The sequence below is a fragment of the Aethalodelphis obliquidens genome, unplaced genomic scaffold (genome assembly GCF_003676395.1).
Source record: "Aethalodelphis obliquidens isolate GAN/ISIS:26980383/991018 unplaced genomic scaffold, ASM367639v1 scaffold42, whole genome shotgun sequence".
NCBI lineage: Eukaryota > Metazoa > Chordata > Mammalia > Artiodactyla > Delphinidae > Aethalodelphis > Aethalodelphis obliquidens.
In genome coordinates this window covers 12,255,050-12,278,735 of record NW_020837986.1, presented here as the reverse complement: position 1 = coordinate 12,278,735, position 23,686 = coordinate 12,255,050, and the positions used below count along the sequence as shown (strand labels likewise).

The 23,686-nt window shown below is 51.4% G+C and overlaps 1 protein-coding gene and 1 long non-coding RNA gene across 2 annotated transcripts; one reads left to right on the top strand and one right to left on the bottom strand.

Annotated features, from left to right (window-relative positions):
• Positions 1 to 338: 338 nt before the first annotated feature.
• BPIFB1 (BPI fold containing family B member 1) lies at positions 339 to 22,528 on the top strand. Its single transcript, XM_027078594.1, has 15 exons — positions 339 to 645; positions 3,233 to 3,368; positions 4,072 to 4,179; positions 5,099 to 5,248; positions 6,017 to 6,098; positions 9,140 to 9,203; positions 11,252 to 11,337; positions 12,339 to 12,518; positions 13,454 to 13,507; positions 13,998 to 14,156; positions 16,259 to 16,326; positions 17,222 to 17,267; positions 18,373 to 18,436; positions 19,389 to 19,465; positions 21,018 to 22,528. The coding sequence occupies exons 1-15, from the start codon at positions 381 to 383 to the stop codon at positions 21,048 to 21,050; spliced, it is 1,572 nt and encodes a 523-aa protein (XP_026934395.1). The 5' UTR covers positions 339 to 380; the 3' UTR covers positions 21,051 to 22,528.
• Positions 1,222 to 8,883, bottom strand: LOC113605325 (uncharacterized). Its single transcript, XR_003427158.1, has 3 exons — positions 8,458 to 8,883; positions 8,327 to 8,331; positions 1,222 to 1,236 (listed from the first exon to the last, which is right to left on the bottom strand). It is a non-coding gene; the product is annotated as an uncharacterized LOC113605325 (long non-coding RNA).
• Positions 22,529 to 23,686: the final 1,158 nt, after the last annotated feature.

Below are 23,686 nucleotides of genomic sequence, written 5' to 3'. Positions count from 1 at the left end.
GGAAGCAGGAAGAGCAGGGCAAACGCACACACAGGAGAGAACGAGGTAAGTTCTGGGAACTTCAAGCAGCTTGGAAAGACTGGAAATTTGTAAAGCAAGAGGGGAACCCCAGGAAGGGAAGTTGGCTGAGGAACTGAAGAAGCAGAAGTGTTTTGTCCTGAGCACTGTTTTGTCTTGTAAGAAAATAGCTAATATCTTCCAAGTGCTTGCCACGCGAAAGGCACTGTGCCAAATGCTTTCTAGATATTAACTCATTTAATCCCGACTCCATGAAGTAGTGGTTATGATACCCATTTTCCAGAGGAGAAAACTGAGGCACAGAGAGGTTAAGTTGATTGTCTAAGGACACAGAGACCCAGTAGGGCTCCAGAGCCCACTCTATGGACCACCTCACTAAACAGCCTCTCCTGGACTCCATGCCCCAAGTCACCAGGCGTGGTGGGCCTGGCCTGGGTCTCTCTGCCCAGCTAACAGGGCCCTCTATGCTCACCCCAGGTTGTGCCATGGGCCACCTGCCCACCCCCAAGAAGATGGCCAGCCCACGGACCTTCACCTTCCTCTGTGGTTTGCTGGCAGCCAATCTGGTGGGAGCCACCCTCAGCCCTCCTGCGGTTCTCAGCCTCGGCCCAGAAGTCATCGAACAAAGTAAGTCTTGGCCGCCCAAGGCCTCACCACCATAAGGCAAGGGGGCAGGTAAAGCAGCCCTCCAAAGGAGGGAGAGAGTTCCCCACCACTGGGGGTACGCAGGGCACTGTTGGGCTCCCAGGTCTTGGGTGAGACTTGATTGGGTGAGTTACAAAATTGGGGAGTGTCTACGATCCTCAAGAGTCCATGATTCCAAGATCCCCTTCTTCTTAAATTCCACGATTCCAAAACGTACTACTCTGAGGTTCCACGGCCTGCAGAAGGGGTGTGCGGCCACTGCACGCGACGACGCAACTGCCTCTCCGGCCGCTCTCACTTAAACCCCTTTGCCAGGGCGCCTCTTCTGAGTTAGACCCAGGGCGCAGCTAGTCTCCAGAGCAAAGACCCTCAGCTGGGAGTCTGGCCGCCTGGGCCACGGGCACAGCTTTACCACGCTCCAGCTCTGTGGCCCTGGTAACTCCCCGAGCCTCGGTTTCCTCCTCTGGAAGAGGGTCCGCCTCCCTAGGTTGTTGGGAAGTAACAACAACCTTCTTGTTACAGGAAGTAACAAGAGCTTCATGGCCTCTACAGCTCAGCTTGTCAATCTCAGCACTGCTGACCTTGGGGGCCGAATACCTCTGTTGTGGGTGGCTGTCCTGTGCACTCTAGCTGTTTAGCAGCGTCCTCGGCCCAGCTGTGACACCAAAAATGTCTCCAGACATTGCCAAGTGTCTCCCAGGGCACATGGCCCCAGTTGAGAACCACTGCTCCAGTGTTGTCCTCTGAGAGGGAGGAAATCAGTGGGCTCTGGAGGTCCCCCTGGAGCAAGTAGAGACCAATCCTCTGTATGCAGTGGGTCTGGGCTGCATCTGGATGGGCAGGGATGGGCCAGGTCCTGCAGGGCCAGACAGGCATTGTGACCAGAGGAGGGAACCCCTAGGAGGGATGGGAAGCAGAGAGCTCTTGACACTCTTTGGGGAGGCATATGTGCCTTGGGCCCACGCTGAATCGCAAGCATGCGAAATTTCAGCCAGAAGGAGCTTGGAGAAGAGCAGCCATTTGGGTTCCCCAGCAGCAGCGTCTGAGTTCAGGGGCTGTGTGCAGGTGGGTCGTCCTGGAGGTGATCCCAGGAAACACGTGCAAGAGAGCGGGAAGCAAGTCAGGTAAGGGGAAGCCAGTTGCCACCGGGAGCTGCAGCTCAGCCCTACTGGGCATCTGTGTTAGTCAGGGCCAGTCAGAAGCAGAAACCACACAGTAAGCCCAACAGATGGGTTTGTATGAAGAATTATCAGCAGGAATTGGAATACTGGAAAATTGGCTAAAAGGAAAAAAAGTGAGAACGCCAAATGAGACCCTAGGGATTGGGATGCAGTAGGGAGCTCAAATCCAAGTAATGAAGAAACTTGGAGGAGAGAATCCTCCCCAGAACTCATGGGAGGAGTGTGTTGAAGCCCCTTGAATGGTGGGGAAAGTCCCTGAGCTGTCCAGGGTGAGAGCTGGTCCACGGTTGGCAGGCTGAGGCCACCTGGCAGAGAACTGCCTGCCAAGGAGCAAATGGATTTCTTTGGGAAGCAGCCCCTGGACAAAGGGATTGCTGTTGACTCACTGGGAAGTTGTCCCTGGGTAACTGCCTGGAAGGGAGCTGGGGTGCCCCCAGCACGGGCTGCCCATGGGAGTCCACTCAACTCACAGCCTGAAGCTCTGGGAGGTGATGCCACTGGAGTCTGGCAAGAGGAGCACCAGGGCCAGGAGGGGAAGCTCCTTCCTCCCCCATGTCCCTCCAGAGCCTCTACTGACAGTGCTGAACAGTGCGCCAGCTGGCAGAGGAGGAATATTTACAGGGACCAGCTCCATTGTCACAGGGCAGGCAAAAAGGCCCACTTTGTCTCTGAGAGGCACCAACACACGGGGACTCTGGGATACAGTGTCCCCACGGGGCGGTGACACACCTAAGTCCTCCTGCCCGAGGGTGGAGGGAGCTGGGGTATTTATACACCAATTCCCGTCAGTCACTGGCTGAGGTTTTCTTCTGGAGCATCAGCTCTCCAGCACTCTGACCTGCTCTGCACACAAGTCAAATGGGCTCCAGCTGTCAGGAAAAAAAGTCCAACAGTGACCAGAACCCAGGGGTCCTGGCTCTTCCTTTCTCTCCTCAGCACCTGGGGCTCTTTGGACAACAGGCCCATAGGATATGGATGTCAGAGAATCATTAGCAAGTGAGTTTCAGCAGCAAAACAGCCCCAAACAAGGCCTTACGAGTTCCCTGCCTCTTGGCTCCAGAGTGTTTGCCCCTGGCTAGGGAGAGAGTTGCAGGGCCATGTGCCGGGTGTCCTGGCCAACACTCCCGGCAGAGGCTGGCAATGTTCAAGGGTGTGAATGGTCCCACCCGTGCCCAGCCACAGTCTTCATGTGAAAGCGACCCATCCGGACCATCGTCCTGCAGGCCACATTTACACAGTGGAGATGATCAGCATGGAGCCATCCAGAGCCTCACCTTATATCCCAGTCCACGTAGCCCTGAGTGATGTCCCCTTCCAGCCTGGAGCCCCCACCAAGCCATCCTTCTCGCCCCCCCTGCTGGACCCTAATCCCTGGGATCTGTCTCCAGGGCTGACACAGAAACTGAAGGATCACGATGCTGTCAACACCCTGCAGCAGCTGCCGCTGCTCAGTGCCATAAAGAAGGAGTCGGTTGGGGGCATATTCAGCAGCCTGGTGAGGTCCGTCCTGAAGCATATCGTCCGGTAAGTGGAGCAGAACCAAGTCGGGAGCTAGCTCTTTGCCCACACATCTGCCCGGGACACGCTTTGCATGCTCAATCGATCGGTCAACAAGCATTGGTTGGTATCAGCTCTGTGCCTGACCGTGAAGGATGGCTCAAACAAAGCCTCTCCCTCAGAGGCTCCCAGAGGAGTAACAATAACCGTAAGAGAGTGACCCAGGAACCCTAAGGGGGGTGACCTCAGAGGAAGGTCACCTGGTGTGGGAGGGTGAAGGGATAAGGCGATGCTTCTCAGTGGAGGGGACAGGTGAGCCAATGACTCCATGCTCACCAGGAGACAAGAAGAAATGGCATTCCAGGCAGAGGGACTGGCCTGAGGAAAGGCATGGGCAGGGGGAGGTGAGGGTCAGAGTGGCCGGTGCTCAGACCCCAAGGCCAAGAGGGAGAGATCAGCAGGGCCAAGGCTCAGATGGTCTTACAAGTCAGCCCCAGGAGCTTGGATTCATCTCCTAAGTGATGGGGGAGCCATGGAAGTGTTGCGGGCAGGGGAGAGGAGAAGGATGGGGACAAGACCGTGTTGAGGAGGAGTCAGCACACAGGGCTTGGGTCCAGCTGCTGGCTGGGCACTGGGGGGTTGGAGACAGGAAAGATGGAGGGAAGCTGATCTGGGGACGATGCTCAGTGAACATGAGGCATGAATCTCATCTCTCTCGTGTCCCATCCAGGCTGAAAGTCACCTCAGCCAGTTTCCACCAGCTGCAGGTGCAACCCCTACATGATGGCCGGGAGCTGATGATCAATGTTCCCCTGGACATGGTAGCTGGATTCAACACGTGAGTGTCCCCTCAGTCAGGCACAGCTGGCCTGACAGTTTCCTCCACTCATTCTCCCCACCCCCATCCTCCATGCAGGTGTCTGGAAAAGAGAGTTCCAAGCAGAGGAAAGAGCAAGGGCAAAGGCCCTCAGGCAAGAGTGCACTTGCCTTGTTCACAGAACGGAATGAGAGCGGGGAAAGGGGGCAGTGAGGTGGTGCCCCAGTAGGCATCTGGGGCCAGATCGTACAGGGCCTTGTGGGTCAAGGTGAGGACTTGGTTTTACCAAGCGAGATGGGAGCCGTGCAGGGCTCTAAGCAGAGGAGGGACATGACATGATTTCACGTTCTTCAAGAAGCCCTCTGGCTGCTGTGTATGGGGGCAAGAGTGGAGACAGGGAGGCTATCCAGAAGCTACTGCAATAATTCAGGAGGAGACAATAATAGCATGGACCGGGGTTTAGGAACAGGAAGGTGGTGAGAAGTAGACAGATTCCAAATACGTCTCGGAGGACACAACAGGATTTCCTGACAGATTGAATGGGGGCTCGGGGTGGGGCGGGAGGAGAGGGGAGATTGAGGGGTCAAGGCAGCATGGAGTGGCCAGCAAACAAAACAGGGAAGATCATGAGAGGAGAAGATTCGGGGAAGGAGCCATAGTTCAGTTTGTACATGTTAAACCTGAGATGCCTGTGAGACATTTGAGAAGTGAGTATAAGTTTGGAAGCTACTGACATAGGCAGAGGATTTAAACCAGGAGAGGAATCCAGAAACTGAGCCTGGGACACAATGAAGTCAACAGTTGAGGAGACGAGGAGAACCCAGCAAGGAGCCTGAGAAGGGAGGAGTGAGAGCCAGGAGACAGAGGTGGAAAGCAGGCTTGGCTTGATCCAGCCTGAAGCTGGGATGGAGCTCACAGCATGGGGCTCCTCCACTCCCAGGCCCCTGGTCAAGACCACTGTGGAGCTGCACATGGAGGTGGAGGCCCAAGCCATCATCCACGTGGAGACTAGCGAGAGAGACCACTCCCGCCTGGTCCTCAGCAACTGCTCCAACAGCCACGGGAGGCTGCGCATCAGCCTGCTACATAAGTGAGTGTGACCTCCTCCCACTGGGCTCCTGGCATGCCTGGGAGGGAAGCCAGGTGGTGTCCTGGCCCCATGTTACAGATGGAGAACATTGAAGCCCACAGAAGGAAAAGGACTTATCTCTCCTGACTCCTGATCTGGAGCTCCCTCCAGGAAATCTGTGATGTCAAAGAGAGCTCAAGATATCAAGGGTGAAGTGATAATGATGGGATTTCAGGCATCATGCCAGAAATTGGGGCAAACTTTTGAAGGTGGAGAGGAGGCTCTTTCCTAGGCCCCTCAAACCACACAGGTAGACTAGGGTGGAGCCATGGGTATAAACTGTGGAGTCAGGCAAACGTGTCTCCTTCATTTACTGTCCAGGTGACGCTGGGCAAGTCACCTCCCCATGCCTCACCTTCCAGGCCACAGTGAGAGGATTAACAGGGCAGCAGCGCTAAGCACTCAGCTGAGGGCAGGGCACGCAAAAGATGCTCAAAGACATGGTGCTTCCCTCCATCTCTCCTTAGCAGGAGAATGGGGGGGATGCCAACTGCCCTCATCCCAGTGTCCAGCACGAATTCCTAAAGACAAGCCCCAGGCCCTGTCCCTGAGAACTGTCTGCCACTGTCTACACCAGGCTCAGGGTCTACCCCAGCCTTGTTTCTAATAGGCCCTGTGCCTTGGGCAAGTTCCTTCCTCCCCTGGACTCAGTCTCCCCTCCTGTGAAACAGGGGAGGGGTGATCATCTCTGACCCTGCCTCATCTCTCTCCTCTTCTCCTCTTGGGAAGGCGCTCCTTCCTGCTCAACTCCTTAGCTGACAAGGTCATAAGCCTCCTGGTGCCAGCCCTGCCCAAACTGGTGAAAAGCGAGGTAAGTGGAATCAGGGTCTCTCTGGCCTGTGAAGCTTGCTCCCCCTGTGGTTGGGGATGGAACTGCACGCTGGTGCTAAGGGACCTGCGTTTCCTTGAGTGGGAAGCTTCTGGGCTTGGGTCACTCTTTCAGCAGTGGATTCTTGAGATCAAGGTAATGAAACTCCCAAAAGTCAGCCAGGGGAACTTGAACAGTGATGTGCTGACAATTGCTCACAATTGACTCAGGAGGGGTTGGCTGAAGGAAGGGAGCTCTGATTTGTAACATTTACTGATTTCCTTGATGTAAACACCCCTTCCATTGCCAATTTCAAGCTACTAGTGTGATGTCACTGAGCAGAGTCAGGAAGAGATGCCTGGTAGCCCACTCTTGTATGGCATTTCCACCATGCAGGTACAACAGATGTAAAAAAGCTAAGAACAATAGATAACAGCAAAAAAAAAAAAAAACAAAATAATTAGGAAGTAATGAGTTTTGAGTTTTCATTGACTTTGATCTTAGCATAACTTATTTAATTGTAAGTTTATACAACTTAATTTTAATAATGTCAGGTTTAGCACCAAGCTCAGATATTCCTAAAAATTTAACAGTTGGCCCTCGTAAATTGGTCCAAGCTGGCTCGAGCACACCAGGGCCTCACACCATCCTGGTTGTGTCATCAGGGGTTTGTCACCCACCAGGTCTTGTTGCACTTATTTTTCTTATGTTTCTTATTCATAAACACGAATCCATCTCATTTTATATGTCCCTTCAATGTCACAGGTAAACTAAAACTCTATAAGTTGGATTCATCCACCGTGACCATTGATTTTCACTGTAAATTCCAAGATGTGTTCACAACAGTGATTCTCCTGGGCTTAAAAACACCTTGTCAGGGACTTCCCTGGCAGCCCAGTGGTTAAGACTCCACGCTTCAACTGCAGGGAGCGCAGGTTCGATCCCTGGTCACGGGACTAAGATCCTGCATGCCGCACTGCGCTGCATGGCCAAAATGAAATAAATAAATAATAAAAACACCTTGTCAAATAATTAATATACTTTTAATAAAAAAACTTTTTTGAATGGAAAACACACTATTGTAACCAAAACTTTTGGGAAAAAAATACCCATAATCCTTCAACCTTAACTTGGCGGTTATTTTTTCTTTTGCATGTTGTTTTCCAAATCTCCACCCACATGCACTCAGATTTTTATGTGGCTGCACTCGACATCAATATTATTTGATATCCTCTACAGTGTGTCTATTTCCTATGATAGATATGATAATCATAACTATTTTAATAGCTGCACCGTATTTAATACTTCTTAAAACCATTCCAGAGAGCCTTCTGAAAGGACTCTGAAAGTAAATAATTCTGTAAAACTTAGCTTTACTTATGTGAGGTACTTTTTCTCTTAAGAAATTTTTTTTTCTATTTAAAGGTGGCAGTTTCTTAAAGTAGAGCCCAGCTGGAAATTTTTTCCCAGCCTCCAGCAAAATCATATTTTAACTGGCATTATACTTTAATAGCTAAAGATGTGTCTTCCACTAGAAAAGATGGCAAGAACTTGGGATTATAAAATGTTCTTTGCATGATATCTGTTTTTAAGGGTGAAAAGCCAAATAAAGTGAAAACTGGCATTCCATTAATCATCATGGTTTCCCACCATGAATCACTGGATTTGAAACTGCAGTCCTATGAATATTTTACTTGGCATGAAGGGAAAAAGGCGCAGCATGTTTAAATCTGGCAGGAGCCCATCTAGAGAATGCTGATGCCCCTTTCAGTGTAAATATGTGGGTCCCAATCCCAAATGCACATCAGAACCTCTTGGGAAGGCTTTTTAAAATACTGATATCAGGGCTCGACCTGAAAGATTCAGATTTAATTGGCCTGGTGGGGCCCTGGTATCCCGGAGGATCCTAGCTGCCCCAGAGGAGGATTCTAATACGTAGCCAGGGTTGAGACCCAGGAGTGGAACTGAAGGAAGGGGAATTGTGGGAGAAGACGCAGAGGGTGCCAGCGACACCCTTCCCATGAGGAACAGGCAGTGAATGCTGGGAGTCTCTGAGCTCAACTCCTCCATCCTTCCCGGGTTCAGGGTTGGCAAAGCAGCTGGAGCAGGGAACAGGATTTTCATAGGAAAAATTAACATTCGTCAAAGTGCATTGTCATTTCTCGAGAGTAGCAATGGGTGGTCAATCAGAAGGTTCTTCACTGGGGAAATTGTACCTAAGACAAAATGACAAAATCTCAGAGCACTGCCCTGGAAAACAGGCTGCCTAGAGCAGAGAACAAGGCGTTTGGGCCCCATGGTCAAGTAAGCCAATTGTTTAACTTCCTGCCCAAGAAGAACAGCTCAGGCCAGAGGTTGTCACTATGGACATTTGGGCCCCCTAATTCTTTGTTGTGGCGGCCGTCCTGTGCATTGAGGGATGTTTAGTAGCATCCCTGGCCTCCCCCTACTAGATGCCAGTAACACTCCCCCTAAACTGTGACAACTGAAGATGCCTTCAGAAATTTCCAAATGTCTCTTGGGAGACAAAATCCTCCCCTGCTGAGAACTGCTGCAATTTTGAGGGGAGAAGAGTTTGGGGGGCAAAGAGATATGTTGGAGCTAGAAACCCACAGAGATTGTTCGCAAGTCTGGTTGGGTCTGTCTTGCTGGCCTGTATTCTAACCTGACACGTGGAAGGAAGTCAGTACCTAGTGTTGACTCAAGAAGTGAATGAAGGAACGCATTCTCCATTTCCCTCCTATGGAAACGTGGGCTCTTGTGAACACGATGAGTCTGAGGGGAGGACAGCTGACAGGACAGGCACACCCTGGACACAGGGCAAGGGACAAACCATTGCAAAAGATGCCAAGTGACACCAGAGGCTGTGACGGGCTCTGAGCAGCGGTGATGGCTGGGGACGTAGATGCTCAAGCCCATGGGTGAAAATCTGGCTGGCCGTGGGCACAAGGATGGGACTCAGCTCAGGAGAGCTGGGCATGGGTCACTGTGGGGCTATGTGCTGGCCCCTGGCTGATGGAGGCCCTGCATTTGTGCTTTTGCAGCTGTGCCCTGTGATCGAGGCAGCCTTTGAGGACATGCGTGAGGACCTCCTGAACCTGACGAAGGGTAGGTGCGCCGCTCTCTCATACCTTTCTCCTTGACTGCTGAGCTGGCCTCCAGGCCCTGGCCCTGCCCAAGGCAGGCCTCCCCCGATCAGGCTTGAGCAGCAACTTGGCCCAGGAGCAAGTGAGACAAGAATCATCTGATCCCTGCCCAGGATGAGCAGACAGGAAATCACCACAGCTGTGACTTCATGAGCACACAGTATGTGCAAGGTTCTATGTGAGCCAGTGGGCGCCCCAGATAAACGCAAGTTCAAATCCCAGTTCTGCCACTGATTTGCTCCATGGCTTTGAAAAAGCCAACTCCACCTCCTTATTCTGTTTCCTCATCTATAAAATGGGGTTTATGCAGCCCTACCTCACAGAATTGTTAGTGAGGCTTAAAAGTTTATGGGAAAGTTCCAGATACATAGCAGGTTCTCTGCCTGGCACAGAGAGGTGCTTACAGATGTGTGCTGGATGGATGGATAGATGGATGGATGGATGGATGATCAGAGACTACTATGGCCTACTAGGGAAGAAATAAATTGTATCCTCAGATCACTCACAGTGAAATTCTGAGTTCTTGGACCCCTCAGAGAGGGAACTGGTAGGAAGAAGAAAATTCTACCATCTACTCTTTTGGGACCTGAAGAGGTTCATTCAAAGCCCCCAGAGAGGAGTGGAAAGAAGAGAATGGAATCAATAGGCATTCAGCACCCATAGAGCACCTGCTTTGGGCCAAGCCTTTGGGCTGAGTGTTTTATATACACTATCTTACTGACTCCTCAGACAACTCCATGAAGTGGAGTGGATCATTACCTCACTTCACAGATAAGGAAACTGAGGCTCAGAAATGAAATCATTTGTCCAAGTCCACAGAGGAAATTAATGATAGGGGAAGGCTTTAACCCAATTCTTCAAGTTCCAAGTCTGGTTTAATTCAGATTTGAGCCAACTTTACTAGGTACCAGTCCTGTACAACCTATGAGGCAGGTATACTACTCTATCCCCATTTTAAGATGAGGAAACTGAGGTTCAGAGGCAGGAAGAGGCTAGCCAAGGCTGCTGGGGCTCCAACCCAAGTCTGTCCGGCTTCCCTGCTCCCCAGGGGCAGGGCAGGAGGCCTCCCCGAGGAGTAGGCAGACCAACGACCAGCTCCCCGCCCGCCTCTGCGCCCCTCCCTTGTCCTCTCCATTTTCCGCCCGGGCACATGAGACGCTACCGCCATCTGGCGGCCAAGTGGGGAATCCCAAGGCAAACGCACGCAATCTCTAGCACAGACCCAGACCCTGGGGGGGCGTGCAGATCAGTCTGGTGGGGGAGGTAGACAGGTATAAGCAGTAGGTCAGTTTTGTTCCAAACCAGAACGTTGGCATAGGACCGACTGGGTTCAGCTCCTTTCACAGTATGCCCTTGAGCAAGTCACTTCACTTCCGTGAGCCTTGCTTTCCCCATCTGTAAAATGAGGGTAATTGTAGGACCTACTTCCTAAGGTTATTGTGAGGATTCCATGAGCTAACACATGTAAAAGTTTAACACATTACCTGGTGCTTGATATATGCTCAATAAATGTCAGTCAGTATCATCATCATTTTTTTTTTTTTGATGTTGCGGATAGGAGTTTATTAATTTATTTATTTATTTTTGCTATGTTGGGTCTTCATTTCTGTGTGAGTGCTTTCTCTAGTTGTGGCAAGTGGGGGCCACTCTTCATCGCAGTGCGCGGGCCTCTCACTATTGTGGCCTCTCTTGTTGCGGAGCACAGGCTCCAGACGCGCAGGCTCAGTAGTTGTGGCTCATGGGCCTAGTTGCTCCGTGGCATGTGGGATCCTCCCAGACCAGGGCTCGAACCTGTGTCCCCTGCATTAGCCGGCAGATTCTCAACCACTGCGCCACCAGGGAAGCCCCATCATCATTTTTATCATGGTCCTTATCAACACCATCATTACGCCTGCCCCTCCCCTTACTCCACCTCATGCAATAATGCTGTCCCAGCCCAAAGCAGCCCCAAACCATCCCATCCAATACTGTCCTCCGCCCTCACAGAACTTTCTTCTTCTCCCTGAGCAGTGCCTGTTTCTCTCAACTCTGACCATCTGGAGTTTGACTTTATGTCTCCTGCCATTGACCATAATGTTGTTCATCTCATCCTGGGGGTGAGTGTCATGGGACCTCAAGGAGAAAGTGGGGACATCACTGCCCTTCTCTGACCCCCAAGGGTCAGACACCATGGGTCTGTTTCAGGGGAGAAAAACGCCAATCACAGTTAGGACACACAGGCTGATTTAGAAGAATCTCAACAGGCTGAATGTGTCCCATGTAAACCATTCTGATGGAGAAAAATCAGCAGCTGGAAGCCACACACAGAACATGGACCCCAGTGACCTGATTTCCTCCAACCCTGATTTTTCCAGTCAGGGTCCAGATTGTGTGGGGTTCTTGGCCTTTCTTGCAGGCAAGCCCCTTCCATTCCTCAAATATCTGGTGACCTTGAACAAGAGCCCAGGATGGAGACACATCATTGAGGATCACACAGACCTAAGTTTCTCTCCCAGCTCCACAGCTCCCTGGTGTGTGACTTTGGGCAAGTTTCTTCACCCCTCTAAGCCGCAATTTCCTGATCTGTAAAATGTAATAACAATGGTCACCAAGGAGAGGAAGAAATGAGGCTGCATGGGGCCTGGCAAGAAACCAGTAACCATCAGTTCTCTATAAAATGTGGAGTCTCCCACCCACACTGGGGCTGGACGCCCTCAGGGACCAGTTCAAGCAACGGAGCGTGAATCTCAGACCAGTTTTCATGGATCCTTGGAAAACAGCAGCATCAAACATTTCCATCCGTTCTGTTGCAGTCTTGAATTTTCCCTTCATCTAAAGGGTTTGTGAGGTATCTGAGACGTTGAAACCTAAATGCCACATAAGACATCTAGATTTTTTAAAAATCAGAGATTACCTGAGGGGTGCAAGTGCAGTAGATGTTGCTAGGCACCTGAGATAAGTCATCATCTACAGCAAAGCACTGAATGCCAGGCTGAGTTTCCTGGCAGCAAATGCAAAAAGGGAAACAAGCTGAATGGTGTCATTTCCTTCTAGGTTATTACTGGATACGTCGTGGAGTTAAAGTTCCCAGACAACTTTCTGCTCTGTGTCTCCTTAGGCCAAGTTGGTGGACTCGGAAGGAAAGGTGACTAAGCTGTTCAATGACAGTGTGGATTCCCTGAATCTGCCCTCCCTATACCACAGCCCTTTCAGCCTCACCATGAGGAAGGATATAGTGAATGCTGCAGTAGCTGCCTTGCTCCCTCCAGAAGAACTCATGGTCCTGTTGGACTATGTGGTAAGCCTCAGCATGGGACAGAGCGTGAAGCCACCTCTGCCGCATTATGGGGATTTCCTGAATCAACGGGGACACAAGGACCCCTAAGCAGGCACCATCTGTCAGGCTCAGCTTACATACCTCCAGTGATGGAGAGCTCACTCCCTTCTCGAACAGACCCTGCCTCTGATATATAACTCCAAAGCTGAAAACCTCCCTGTAACATCCAGCACCAGTCCTAGTTCTGCCCTCCTGGAACCTGAAATGCCTGCTTCCTCTACCAAATAACAGGCCTGTCCAAAGGGCATTTTAGATTCTGACTGGCCCTGGGATGGTCGTCGTCCACTGCAGGACCCATGGCAGACATCACTAATCTCTCGGGGCCCTCCTTCCTGTTGAGCCTGGATGCCGACACAGCCGCAGAATCCTGATCAAACCAGCACAGCAGAAAACCACCCCTAGTCAACTGGAGTGTGCCACCTCACCGGGGTGACCGATGGGGAAATCGAGGCCCAGAAGGGGATAGGGTTGGCCCAAAGTTAGGGGAGTGGGACAGGACTTCAGGTCAGCTGACAGACAAGAGATCACCAAGATCTCGGGGATTAGAAGTCAGGGTGAGGGGCTGGGATGACAAGAAAAGGGGACTGGTCACCAGCAACCACATTCATGACTATAGTAAGAATTCGGTCGCTTCTCTATGTCCTCAGAACAGGGAGCCAGCCGCCCACAGACCCACGAGCACCACCAACCCACAATAAAAGTCCAGGCTGGCGGGGACTTCATTCTCCACAGCAGCTGACATAGGGGATGTTTCCCACCAGGGACAGACATGTGCACTGGACCACCAGGTCCTCCCAGCTTTTCTGGGGTTTGGGGGATCCCAGCAGTGGGGCTGCTGGGGGTGTGTCTCCCCTCTTCCCGCCAGCGGACCTGCTCTGGCTTCCTCTCTTCCTTAGCTTCCTGAGACGGCCCGCAGGCTGAAGTCAAGCATCAAGGTGATCAGTGAAAAGGTTGGTCCATTTGCCATCTGCAGCCTGAAGGGTGTTTGCTGTGGTCTGTCTACTGGCCTCTGGGGAGTAAAGTATGTGTGGAACTGCTCTGTCCTTCGAGCACTGGTGACTGTAACAGACTGGTCCCAGTCCTCACGGATATTTCAATCTAACAGGACAGTTTGACCTGAATCAAATAATTACACAGATGATAATTCAGTTACAAGTGTGATGACAAAGGACAGATTCTAGGGGTTATGAGAGCACTACTGGGGCACCTGATAGAGTCTGGGGGATTAGGAAGGGCTTCCCTGAAGGGAAAAGTATTCCAGATATAGGGAGAAGCAAAACCAAAGGCTGTGAGATGGGGAGAGCAACAGTCTATTCCAAGATCTGAGGAAGCAGGGAGTCCAGGAAGGTTGACAGTGGCCAGACCACATGGGGCTGCATGGGGCCGGCAGGCCATGGTGAGGCACTTGGGAGGTCACATGTGGGTCTGATGTCCTTTCAGGCAGCAAATCAGCTGGGGCGCACACAAATCGTGAAGATCCTGACTCAGAAGACCCCAGAGCTCCTTGTGGACCAGGGCCATGCCAAGGTGGCCCAACTGATCATGCTGGAAGTATTTGCCACCAATGAAGCCTACCGCCCCTTCTTCACCCTGGGCATTGTGAGTTCAGTTGTCTGAGACGTTGGCAGCAACCTGGGGGACACCCCTGTCCACTGTTCCTGTTCACCCCTTTTGCTTTGCTAAACCTTTCCACCACTCTTTTTATCTCAGAGGGATAGGGGAAGGGAATTCTGAACCAAGAATCAGGAGATTTGGGGGCCCAGCTCTTTATTAGTCAGGATCTTTGGGCAGAAATTTAATTGACATGCACAAAATGAATTCTATTAGCTCATATAACTGAAAAGTCTAGGTCAAGATAGCTTCAGGAACAGCTGGATCCAGGCGTTCAAGCAATGTCATCTTCATTCTTCTCTCTTCCCTTGTTTTTCTTTGTGCTACCTTCATCCTCAGGCAGGTTATCCCTTCATGGAAGTGCCCCCAAGCTACATCAGGCTTATAACCTATCCGCTTGGCAACCCCAATGGAAAAGCTTCTCTTTCCCAGTAGTTCCAGCAGAACTTCCAAACCTGACTCTCATTGGCTGAGTTAGGGTCAAATGCCCACTCATGAACCAACCAGTGTGGCCAGAAAAACGAAGTATGTAAATTTTCTGAGCTGGGACACACACACACAAACACACAGGAGTGGGGGATTGGGTTTGGCTCTATCCAAACCACAGGGCTGAGAGGGAAAGGGGTAATTCCTCTTCTGAAATATGAACAGAACTAAATCAGCTCCAAGTAAGTTCTTAACTGATTTTTGCAGTAACCCCAGCAGGTCAGATCTCAGAGCTTCTATATAGGGGGACCCTGTGCGTAAAGGTATGGGGCTGGGAGTCATCAAAGGGCAAGCCCAGTAGGAAGGTATCTTAGATGGGGCCCTTAGAAACAGGCCCGAGACAAAGACTCTTATAAAAGTGATGTATTGGGGGAGAGCTCCCAGGAGAAGGACTGAGCAAGGATGTGGTCTCAGCTGGAGGCTCGCTTCTGCTTCACTCCACAGAGAGCTCTGGAGCATGGCGGCACCACAGAGTCGAGTCCAGGCTGAAACAAGAAGGTTGGCCTTTTGTTCCCCCTTGTCTTTCAGTTGTTGGCCATAACTGCCCCCAGAGTAGGCACAACATAACCTCCCAGCAAGGCCGCTCCGCTCCAGCAAGGGCAGTTCCCCAGACAAGGGGAAGGCTGGGCACTGTTCCCAGCTGCATTCAGCTGAAGAATGATGCCCCACCCCAAAAATGGATCTGAGTGGGCCACCAGCTGCATGCTACAGAGGGCAGGGAGAAGAAAGAGACGAGGCAAGGTTCATGGTTGGGCCCTGGATAAGTGAGGCCGAGGAATCTGGACATCACCTGGTTGTTGGAGGCTAACGTTACACTCTCCTCACAGGAGGGTCGCTGCATGTCCTGTGCAGGCTGTCCACACGCCACGTCAGCGGGCACCATTCACACAACTCCAGGACGCACAGTGCCCTGGTTTCCTGTGTGGGAGGATACTCTGAGCCCCCAACCAGCAGGGGAAGTGGACTGCCCCTGGCCAGCCTCACTCCCTGGGGACTTCCCCTCCATGGCCAATGGCAGGCACTTTTCAAAAGGTCACCAAGCCCAGGCCTGCAGGAGAAGTTTGTTCTCTGGGTGCAGCTGCCCTGGAGCTGGAGCCTGGCACTTGGGCTCACCCCAGCCCATGGGTCAAGATGATGGATATCTTCGGCACCTGCGTTTCAGGCCTGGCTTAGTTTCTGACCTTTCCAATAATAATAACCGGTTAAGATTTACCATCCTGTCTGCCCCTCAGTTTCCTCACCTCTACAATGGGGTAATAATAGGACTCACTTCACAAGAGTCGTGAGGATCAAAGGAGATGATCAGATAAAGCTCTTAAAACACCACCTGACACACAGTGAGGGCTCTGTGTGTATTGGCTACTGTCATCATTGTCATGATCAGTAATCCTCTGTGCAGTCTCTTCAATGGGGAGTGGGTACAGGTACCAGCCCAACAAAGAAGGAATTTGAGGCCCACAGAGGTCAGACCGTTTCCCAAGGTCACAGCCAACAGCTGAGATTCAGACGGTGTCAGCTTGGTCCCAGAGCCTCCTTGCAGAACCCCACGCTCTACACCTGACACATCCTCTAAATAAATGGGGCCTGGGTTTCTCTTGTTGCAGGAAGCCATCTCAGAAGCTCAGTTTTACACCAGAGGTGACCTACTTATGCTCTACTTTAACAAAATCAGGTAAACATGAAAATCACTGTGAAGATTCTGCTGATGAAAATGAGTCCTGTCTGGTGACCACTGGTTTCTTTAAACACCCAGTGTTTTGAGCCTCTGGGGTGACAGTGTGAGTGAAGCCTGCTTCAGGACAGGCAGAAAGGCTGTCTTGCCGGGTCTGTCCTACTGTCAAGGACTGAGTGTGAGAGAAAGCAGAGGGACATGGCCTTGCAGCAGTCACGGGGCAGGCTGACCCTGGCCACGCGGGAAGGGGCCGCCCAGCACCATCCCCTCGGCCTGGGGCAGCCCATTTTGGACACCAAGAAAGTGGCAGTGACAGTCATGCCCAGATGCTGAGCCCCCACGGAGCCCAGCCCAGCAGCACACGGCTCCCGCTGCCTCCTACAACCCTGCCTGTCCTCCCCTCATCCCACCACCCTCCTGCTGCCCCAAAGGGAGTTCAGGGGTTGCAAACTGGAGCCTCCTGGGACAAATCAAGCCCATGGATGTGTTTCCATCAGCTCACATAGGGTTAGGTTTTTTAATATAAATTAGTCGCCAACGTATACAAATCAGAATATCTGGCCGCCATGGCCTGCATTCCTACATGGCAACAAACAGTGGAGCTAGGAATTAGGTACCCCCTTTAGAAGGAGAAAGAGCTCCTCAGTCCACCATGGTCCTCACTCCTGGGGGTGATCTTTCTGCCTGCTCTCTGGGCAACTATTTGTTTGCTATCTCCCCCTGCTTCCCCCATGCATTACAATGTAAGCTCCATGAAGCAAGGATTTTATTTGGGTCACTGCTGTACATCCAGAGCCTGCACCGTGTCTGGTACACAATAGGTGCTCAGTAAGTAGTTGGTGAATGAATGAATGGGACTCCGAGGGACCAGCCTCATGGGCATCTTCTGTTGCAGCTCTGATCAGATTCACCTGATGAACTCAGCCATTGGCCTGTTCAATGTGAGTATGTACAGATTTTCCCTGGGTATGCAGGGGATTGCCGAGGATAGTCCATCTCAGAAGCAGACATTGCCCAGGATTTGCTTTGAACAAGGTCCCCACGGGCAGCCCCATGGTGAGCTGGCCAGCCTCCCCGATCTCAGCCTCAAAGTCCAACCTCCTGGTTCAGGTGTTTACTGAGCACCTACTGTATGCCAGGCACAGCTGAGAATACACACATTCACAAACACACAGATACACACAGACTTCCCTTCTGTAAAGTTCTGACCCTAAATCAGAAACAAATCTTTATTCACATCTCATTTTGCTCATATAGACTCACCTCAGTGGTGACCCTGGGCAGCCCCTTCCCCCCAGGTCCTCAGTTTCCCTGAGTCAGACTGAATCAGAGATCTCAAATTGGCTGAATCCTGTCTTCTGCTGTGGTGGGGTATTTGTTTCTATGTTTTGGAGAGGGGCAAATTTTTCCACCCTTTTGTTCTTTTAATTTTTTTTGACAAATTTTTTTTTTTTTTTTTCGGTACGCAGGTCTCTCACTGCTGTGGCCTCTCCCGTTGCGGAGCACAGGCTCCGGATGCACAGGCTCAGCGGCCATGGCTCACGGGCCCAGCTGCTCCGTGGCATGTGGGATCTTCCCGGACCGGGGCGCAAACCCGTGTCCCCTGCATTGGCAGGCGGACTCCCAACCACTGCGCCACCAGGGAAGCCCGACAAATATTTTTTAATGGGGAGGTTTCCACATGAAAATCAGGACTTCTGGCTTCCCTTGAGAAGTCAAAAACTCGGGAAACAGGGTGAAATTCCCTTGGAGAATTCTGCTGAAACAGAGCGGTGGAGCCCTTGAGATTGGGGGCGAGGGATGCATCCCACAAACGTACGCCAGTCCCCTACCTGCTGGATCTAGGGTCACCTGGTTTGTGCCCCACCCCTCCCCCCACAGCCTGTCTTGTCCATGGAGCCCTTGCAGTTCTGACCAGTCAGGAACCTGAGATTCAGCATCTCCACCAGCTGCCCTCGCCATAGGGCGGGACTGTGCCCATCCTAGCAATGGCTGGGAGGACTTCAGATTCTCAGCCAGGGTGATGGAGCCCCTTCTCTTTCACAGCCTGAACTTCTGAAAGACTTCACCACCAAGATCCTTGCCTCCATCCTGCTGCCAAACGAGAACGGTGTGTCCCTTTGCTGTCCATCCCCCTGGTCCCCAGGGCATTGAGGGCAGGTGCTTTACTTCTCCTGCCTGTGTCTCCATTTGGGGCCCCTTTCATTTATTTTCCACCTATCCTCAGAGCCTAGTTCTAATTCTGCCTCCTCCAGGAAGCCTTCCAGGTCACCCACCTGGAAATAAGCTTTCCCATCTCCAGCATCCCAGCCCAATTCCTTCACTCATGCCAGAGCCTAGGCATGCATGGCAATGCCCCAGGCTCACAGGGCTGACAGCAGGAGAGAGACAGAGGTGGAAACAGACAACTAGAGCACACCCAATGTGCCTCCGATAGACCGGGGCTCAAGTGCTGATTCCCCTTCTTGCTGGCTGCCTGGCCTTGGACAAGCTGCCTTATCATCCTGAGCCTCAGTTTCTCCCTCTGTAAAATGTGAAAATAAGAGCACCTTCCTCAGAGGCATAAAGGAGAAGATGTTTGTATGGGGGCAGAGAGGGGGCGCCTGACACAGTCAGCGTTCAACAGTTCTTAGCCTTTGCTGTTGTTGGCTGTTATTCGTGTCAGTAGTGGAGGAAGCCAAGAGAAAAGGTTGGAATTATTCCCGTTCAGCCCCAGGTCTTGGGGATGGGGAGAATTGGTAACCTCTGACTTTTGTCATGTCTTTGTTTTATCAGAGTAAGAAATCTCAAAGTATAGGCATGTGTTGTGGATGATGGGAGGCCCTGATCTTTCTTGAGCAGGAGCAGGAGAGGATGTGAGGGTACCTTTAGGAGCAGCCAGAAGCTGGGGCTAGAGACAAAAAATGGGGAGATGAGGCTGGGTGGACGCCAGGGCTGGAGAACAGGGAGAGGCAAAAGGGGCAGTCTGAGTCGGGAGTGCCACGTCGAGGAACTGTGAGCCTCCCACAGCTGCCCAATCCCACCCCAGGCCCACCATTCTCTGACCACACTTGTGATTTCAGGCAAATTAAGATCCGGGATCTCAGTGTCAATGGTGAAGGCCTTGGGATTTGAGGCAGCTTCGTGGTCTCTGACAGAGGTGAGTGGGGTTAAACATACAGTCGCAGGGAGAGCCCAGGGATGGGAGGTGGGTGCTGCTCTCCAATCCTCGTCCCTCTGGTCACTTATGGGGGACCTTGGGCAAGTCCCTTCTCTCTCAGGGCCTCATGTCCTCAACTGTAAGCGGAAGAGGATGGCTGTCCTAGCCTGGAGTCATAAACCTCCAGCCTCTTCTATCTTACCTGTCATCCCACCTGGCAGAGGGAAGGGTAGGAGGCTTTGTTAACTGGCTTCAAAGGCAAGTTGACATTTGACTCATTTTCAGCTGCCCACCCTCAAAAACTGTGTCCATGCTTCAGCTGGCTTTGATGGAGAATTATGACAGCATACTGTGCATGATACCTAGGCTGGGTCTAGACTCAGGGACCAGAGGACCAGCTCAAATGCTAACTCTGCCTCTCTCTCTAGCCAGGGGCCCTCAGGCAGATCCTTTGGCCTCTCTGAGCCCAGGTTCCTTACCCATAAAACCAGCAGGTGTCTAAATATACAGGCCAGCCATGCACTAATGAACTATATACAATGATTCAATTATAATATAAGCAGTTTATCTAAGACACATACTGCATTTAATTCGTGTTGGATGGACACAACAGGTGTCCATCCAACTGGGTGGCCGGAGCTTAGTATATCTCATGTATCTCTTATTAGGGGGCATTTAGCAACTGTCCTTTTTTTTTTTTTAATCAAGTTGCAAAGCATCATTTGCAGTTCGGGTTAGAAAGGTATCATTTCACGCTTTGGATCTGCTTTTTCCGAATTTCCTGTTTTGCTCTATTAATTTGTTTTGGACTAGCAGCACACTGATATCCTTTTTATAGCCTTACAATATAATATGTTTTAAAATCTAGTCAAAGGAATGAATAAATGGATAGATTTGAGGGAATTCCCTGGCGGTCTAGTGGTTAAGACTCCGTGCTTTCACTGCCAAGGGCCCAAGTTCAATCCCTGGTGGGGAACTAAGATCCCACAAGATGCGCAGCATGGCCCCCCAAAAAAAGGATAGATCCGAGATTAAACAAGTATGGCTTTTAAAGTTAATGGTAGAATCTAGGTGATGAGTATACAAGTGTTCACTATAAAATTCTTTCAACTTTGCTGTATATTTGAAAATTATCATAATAGAATGTTGGGGGAAATCTAATAGGTTACATTCCTTGTATCACACTTAGTTTCCTCAAAAAAGGCAGACTGTTGTTAAAAATTTAGCTGCCTGGGACCCAATGGATACAGCCAGGAATCTACATTTTCCAAAACTTCTTGGGAGTTTTGTTGATCCGCTGGGCCTGGGGACAACAGTCCTATATAATCCCAGACTTTGCACCCAGATACTTTACCTGTGCCCCAGGCCCCTGCATGGTGTCACTGTTCACACACAGACGCTCCTGCTCTGACCCTCCCAAGAATTTTTTATGAGTGAGTTCAAGGTCATGACCCCCAATACCAGCAGTCACCTTGTGGAGGATAAACTAGCATAAACCACAAAAGGGCAGAATGTTAAAAAAACTTTTGTGACTTTTCTCCTCCAATTCCAGGATGCCCTTGTGGTCACCCCGGCCTCCTCGTAGAACCTCAGACCATTTTCCTCTCTCCCAGTGAAGACTTGCACTGGAAGTGTGGAAGCCAGCTCTGTAGACTGGCCCTCTCTGCAATAAATAAACTTGTCTGTGACTCCTGCAGTCTGGAGTGTGTCTTTGTCCCAACTCAGAGGTCATTTTGCCCCTGGCAGGCTTAGGGACTGGACATCCAAGCCACATCTAGGTCATGTTCAGGCACATCTGAGCCAATCTGAGCCATGTCCAAGACATGTCTTGGTGATATCAAAACACACGTGGACAAGGTCCAAGGTTTTGGCCACCTCCCTGAGCGACAGGAATAAAAAAGCCAGTTGCCCCCTCCTCCCTTCCACGTCAGCTTCTAGACCACCTATGGTAGGACAACCTCTCTGGTGGGTACGCACGTTGTGTTGATCTTGGTGATGTGGTGGGTCGGGGGCTCACTGAACAGTGTGACTCTGGAGGCAGGATTTGAGTTCTGGCCTGGACCCCTCAGTGGCTGCTTGACCCTAAAATATGGCTCCCCGTCTCTGGGCCTCTGCTTCCTTCTCTGTAAAATGGGGAGAATCTTAGTCCCCACCTTGGAGGGCTGTGGTGAGGATGAAATGAGAGAAAATAGTTCCCAGCATGTGGGAGGTGCTCAAACAATGTCATCTGTGGGTGATGTCATTGTCACTCTTGTTACCTGGACTCCGGGATGTTGGGCCTTATCACTGAAGTCCCTTCCCACTTAGACAGCATGTGACTGTCATTGTCTCCCTGGCCCTCCTGATGCCAGCAGGTTCAGGACAGACAATAAGGCCCCTGTCCTCCAGACTCTGGGTCCGTCCCAGCACACAGAGCTCACATCCCATGAGGGGCCTTGCAGGAAGGGACAGGCGGGTGTTTCAGGAAAAGACGCTACACAGCTTCACAGTAAAAACATCCATAAGAACACCTCGCAACGTGGAACGGCAGCCAGGAGGGAGTTTCTCCTACAGGACTCCTACAGGTTAGGCCGAGAGGGACAGGACAAGACCCTGCACGAGGTGCTTACACTGGGGTCAGTGAACACTCGCTGGGCAGTTGCTGAGTGCTGGGCCCTGTGCTGCAGCTCCCCACATGCATCCTCGACCCCCAGCCACGCTTTGTGGTCCACATCCCACATTCCATTACTTTTCTATATCATATTAAACCTGGGTTTTGAGCCCCCACTCACAAGGGAGCTGAGACAGTCCATCTCCATCTTCTCTGGCTCCCTAGGGTCATGTCACGTTCTATTGTGAGAGTTTCCCAGGAGCCTGGAGGGTAGGGCAGGGCTTCCGGTCCTTGGTCCCATCTGGTGCCGATGAACGGATCTCCGTCCCAGCCCACAGGATCCTGTCAGAGGTGAGCAGCTTGGAGCCCTGGCCACACTGGGGCACTTCCCCAAAACAGCCATGGCCATGGCTCCTGGGTTCCGACCGCCCACAACCTCTTGGGCTTCCTGGAGGGTGGTGAATATATAACCCTGCTTCCTCACCCCTTGGGAGCAGGGAACAACTCCACACTGGCCCCCACAGCACCCCAGAGGAACTGAGCCCCAGGTGCCCATGGGGACACTTGCTTGACACGCACCTTTATGGGCTGTCTCCCTCCCTGCCTCACTTTCCCCCTCTCCTACCAGTGTCTCCTGGCATCACCTCCCCTATCAGCTACCTGCACTCAAATCCTGGTCTGAAGTTCTGTTTCTAGGGAACCCAAACCAAGACAAGTATTTGCTCTGCAGGTACTAGGCCAAGGGTCTTACAGACCTTCACTCACCCAGTGCCTCTCCTATGCTGCTCCCACTTGGCAAGTGAGGAAACTGAGGTTCTCACAGCTCAACACGACTACCAAGCAGCCCCTATGCATTACCCCGCACCGCCTCCCTCTACTCTCTGCTCCCTCATCACTCCCCCAGAGTCTCCACCCTCCTGTAAAGAAGAAGAGAGGTGGTCTTCTGTGCCAGCCCCCTTCCGATTTGCACCCTGAAACACAGGAGCCATCCGTACACCCCTGAGGCAGGAGCCGCAGATCTGGAACTCCAAGATTCCAGCACCCTCCTGGGCTAGGAGAGGGAAAAGTCCTCTGCTTCCCTCTGAGTCTTAGCAGCAACAGCAAATGAAAAACACCAAGTTATATCTCAGTAACTCTTCCTGCCTTGCAGGAATTATTGTCTTACAGATGAGAACTCAAGTAACACAGAGCTGATGAAGTGGTGGGAACCCAAGCCTCACCCACTTGCCCCAGCCTCCCACCTGAACCCACAGCAGGACAGTGACCCAGTTTACTTTTTTCTTTTTTTAATTGGAGTACTGTTGCTTTATGTTGTGTTAGTTTCTACTGTACAGCAGTGAATCAGCTATACGTATACATATATCCCCTCTTTTTTGTATTTCCTTCCCATTTAGGTCACCACAGAGCACTGAGTAGAGTTCCCTGAGCTATACAGTAGGTTCTCATTAGTTATCTATTTTATACACAGTATCAATAGTGTATATATGTCAATCCCCATCTCCCAATTCATCCCAACCCCCCCTCCCCCTTGGTATCCATATGTTTGTTCTCTGTTCCTCAAAATAACAGTGACAACTAACAGCCTCTATTCCCTGAGGGCTACTCAGTTCCCAGTACAGTACTAGACATTT

Bases quoted from the DNA above. Each gene is read 5' to 3' on its own strand.
- BPIFB1 (XM_027078594.1), top strand. From the start codon at position 381: ATGGACCACCTCACTAAACAGCCTCTCCTGGACTCCATGCCCCAAGTC. The intron at 5,249-6,016 runs GTGAGTGTGACC...CCTCTTGGGAAG, and splicing joins CGCATCAGCCTGCTACATAA to GCGCTCCTTCCTGCTCAACT. The intron at 9,204-11,251 runs GTAGGTGCGCCG...CTCCCTGAGCAG, and splicing joins CCTCCTGAACCTGACGAAGG to TGCCTGTTTCTCTCAACTCT.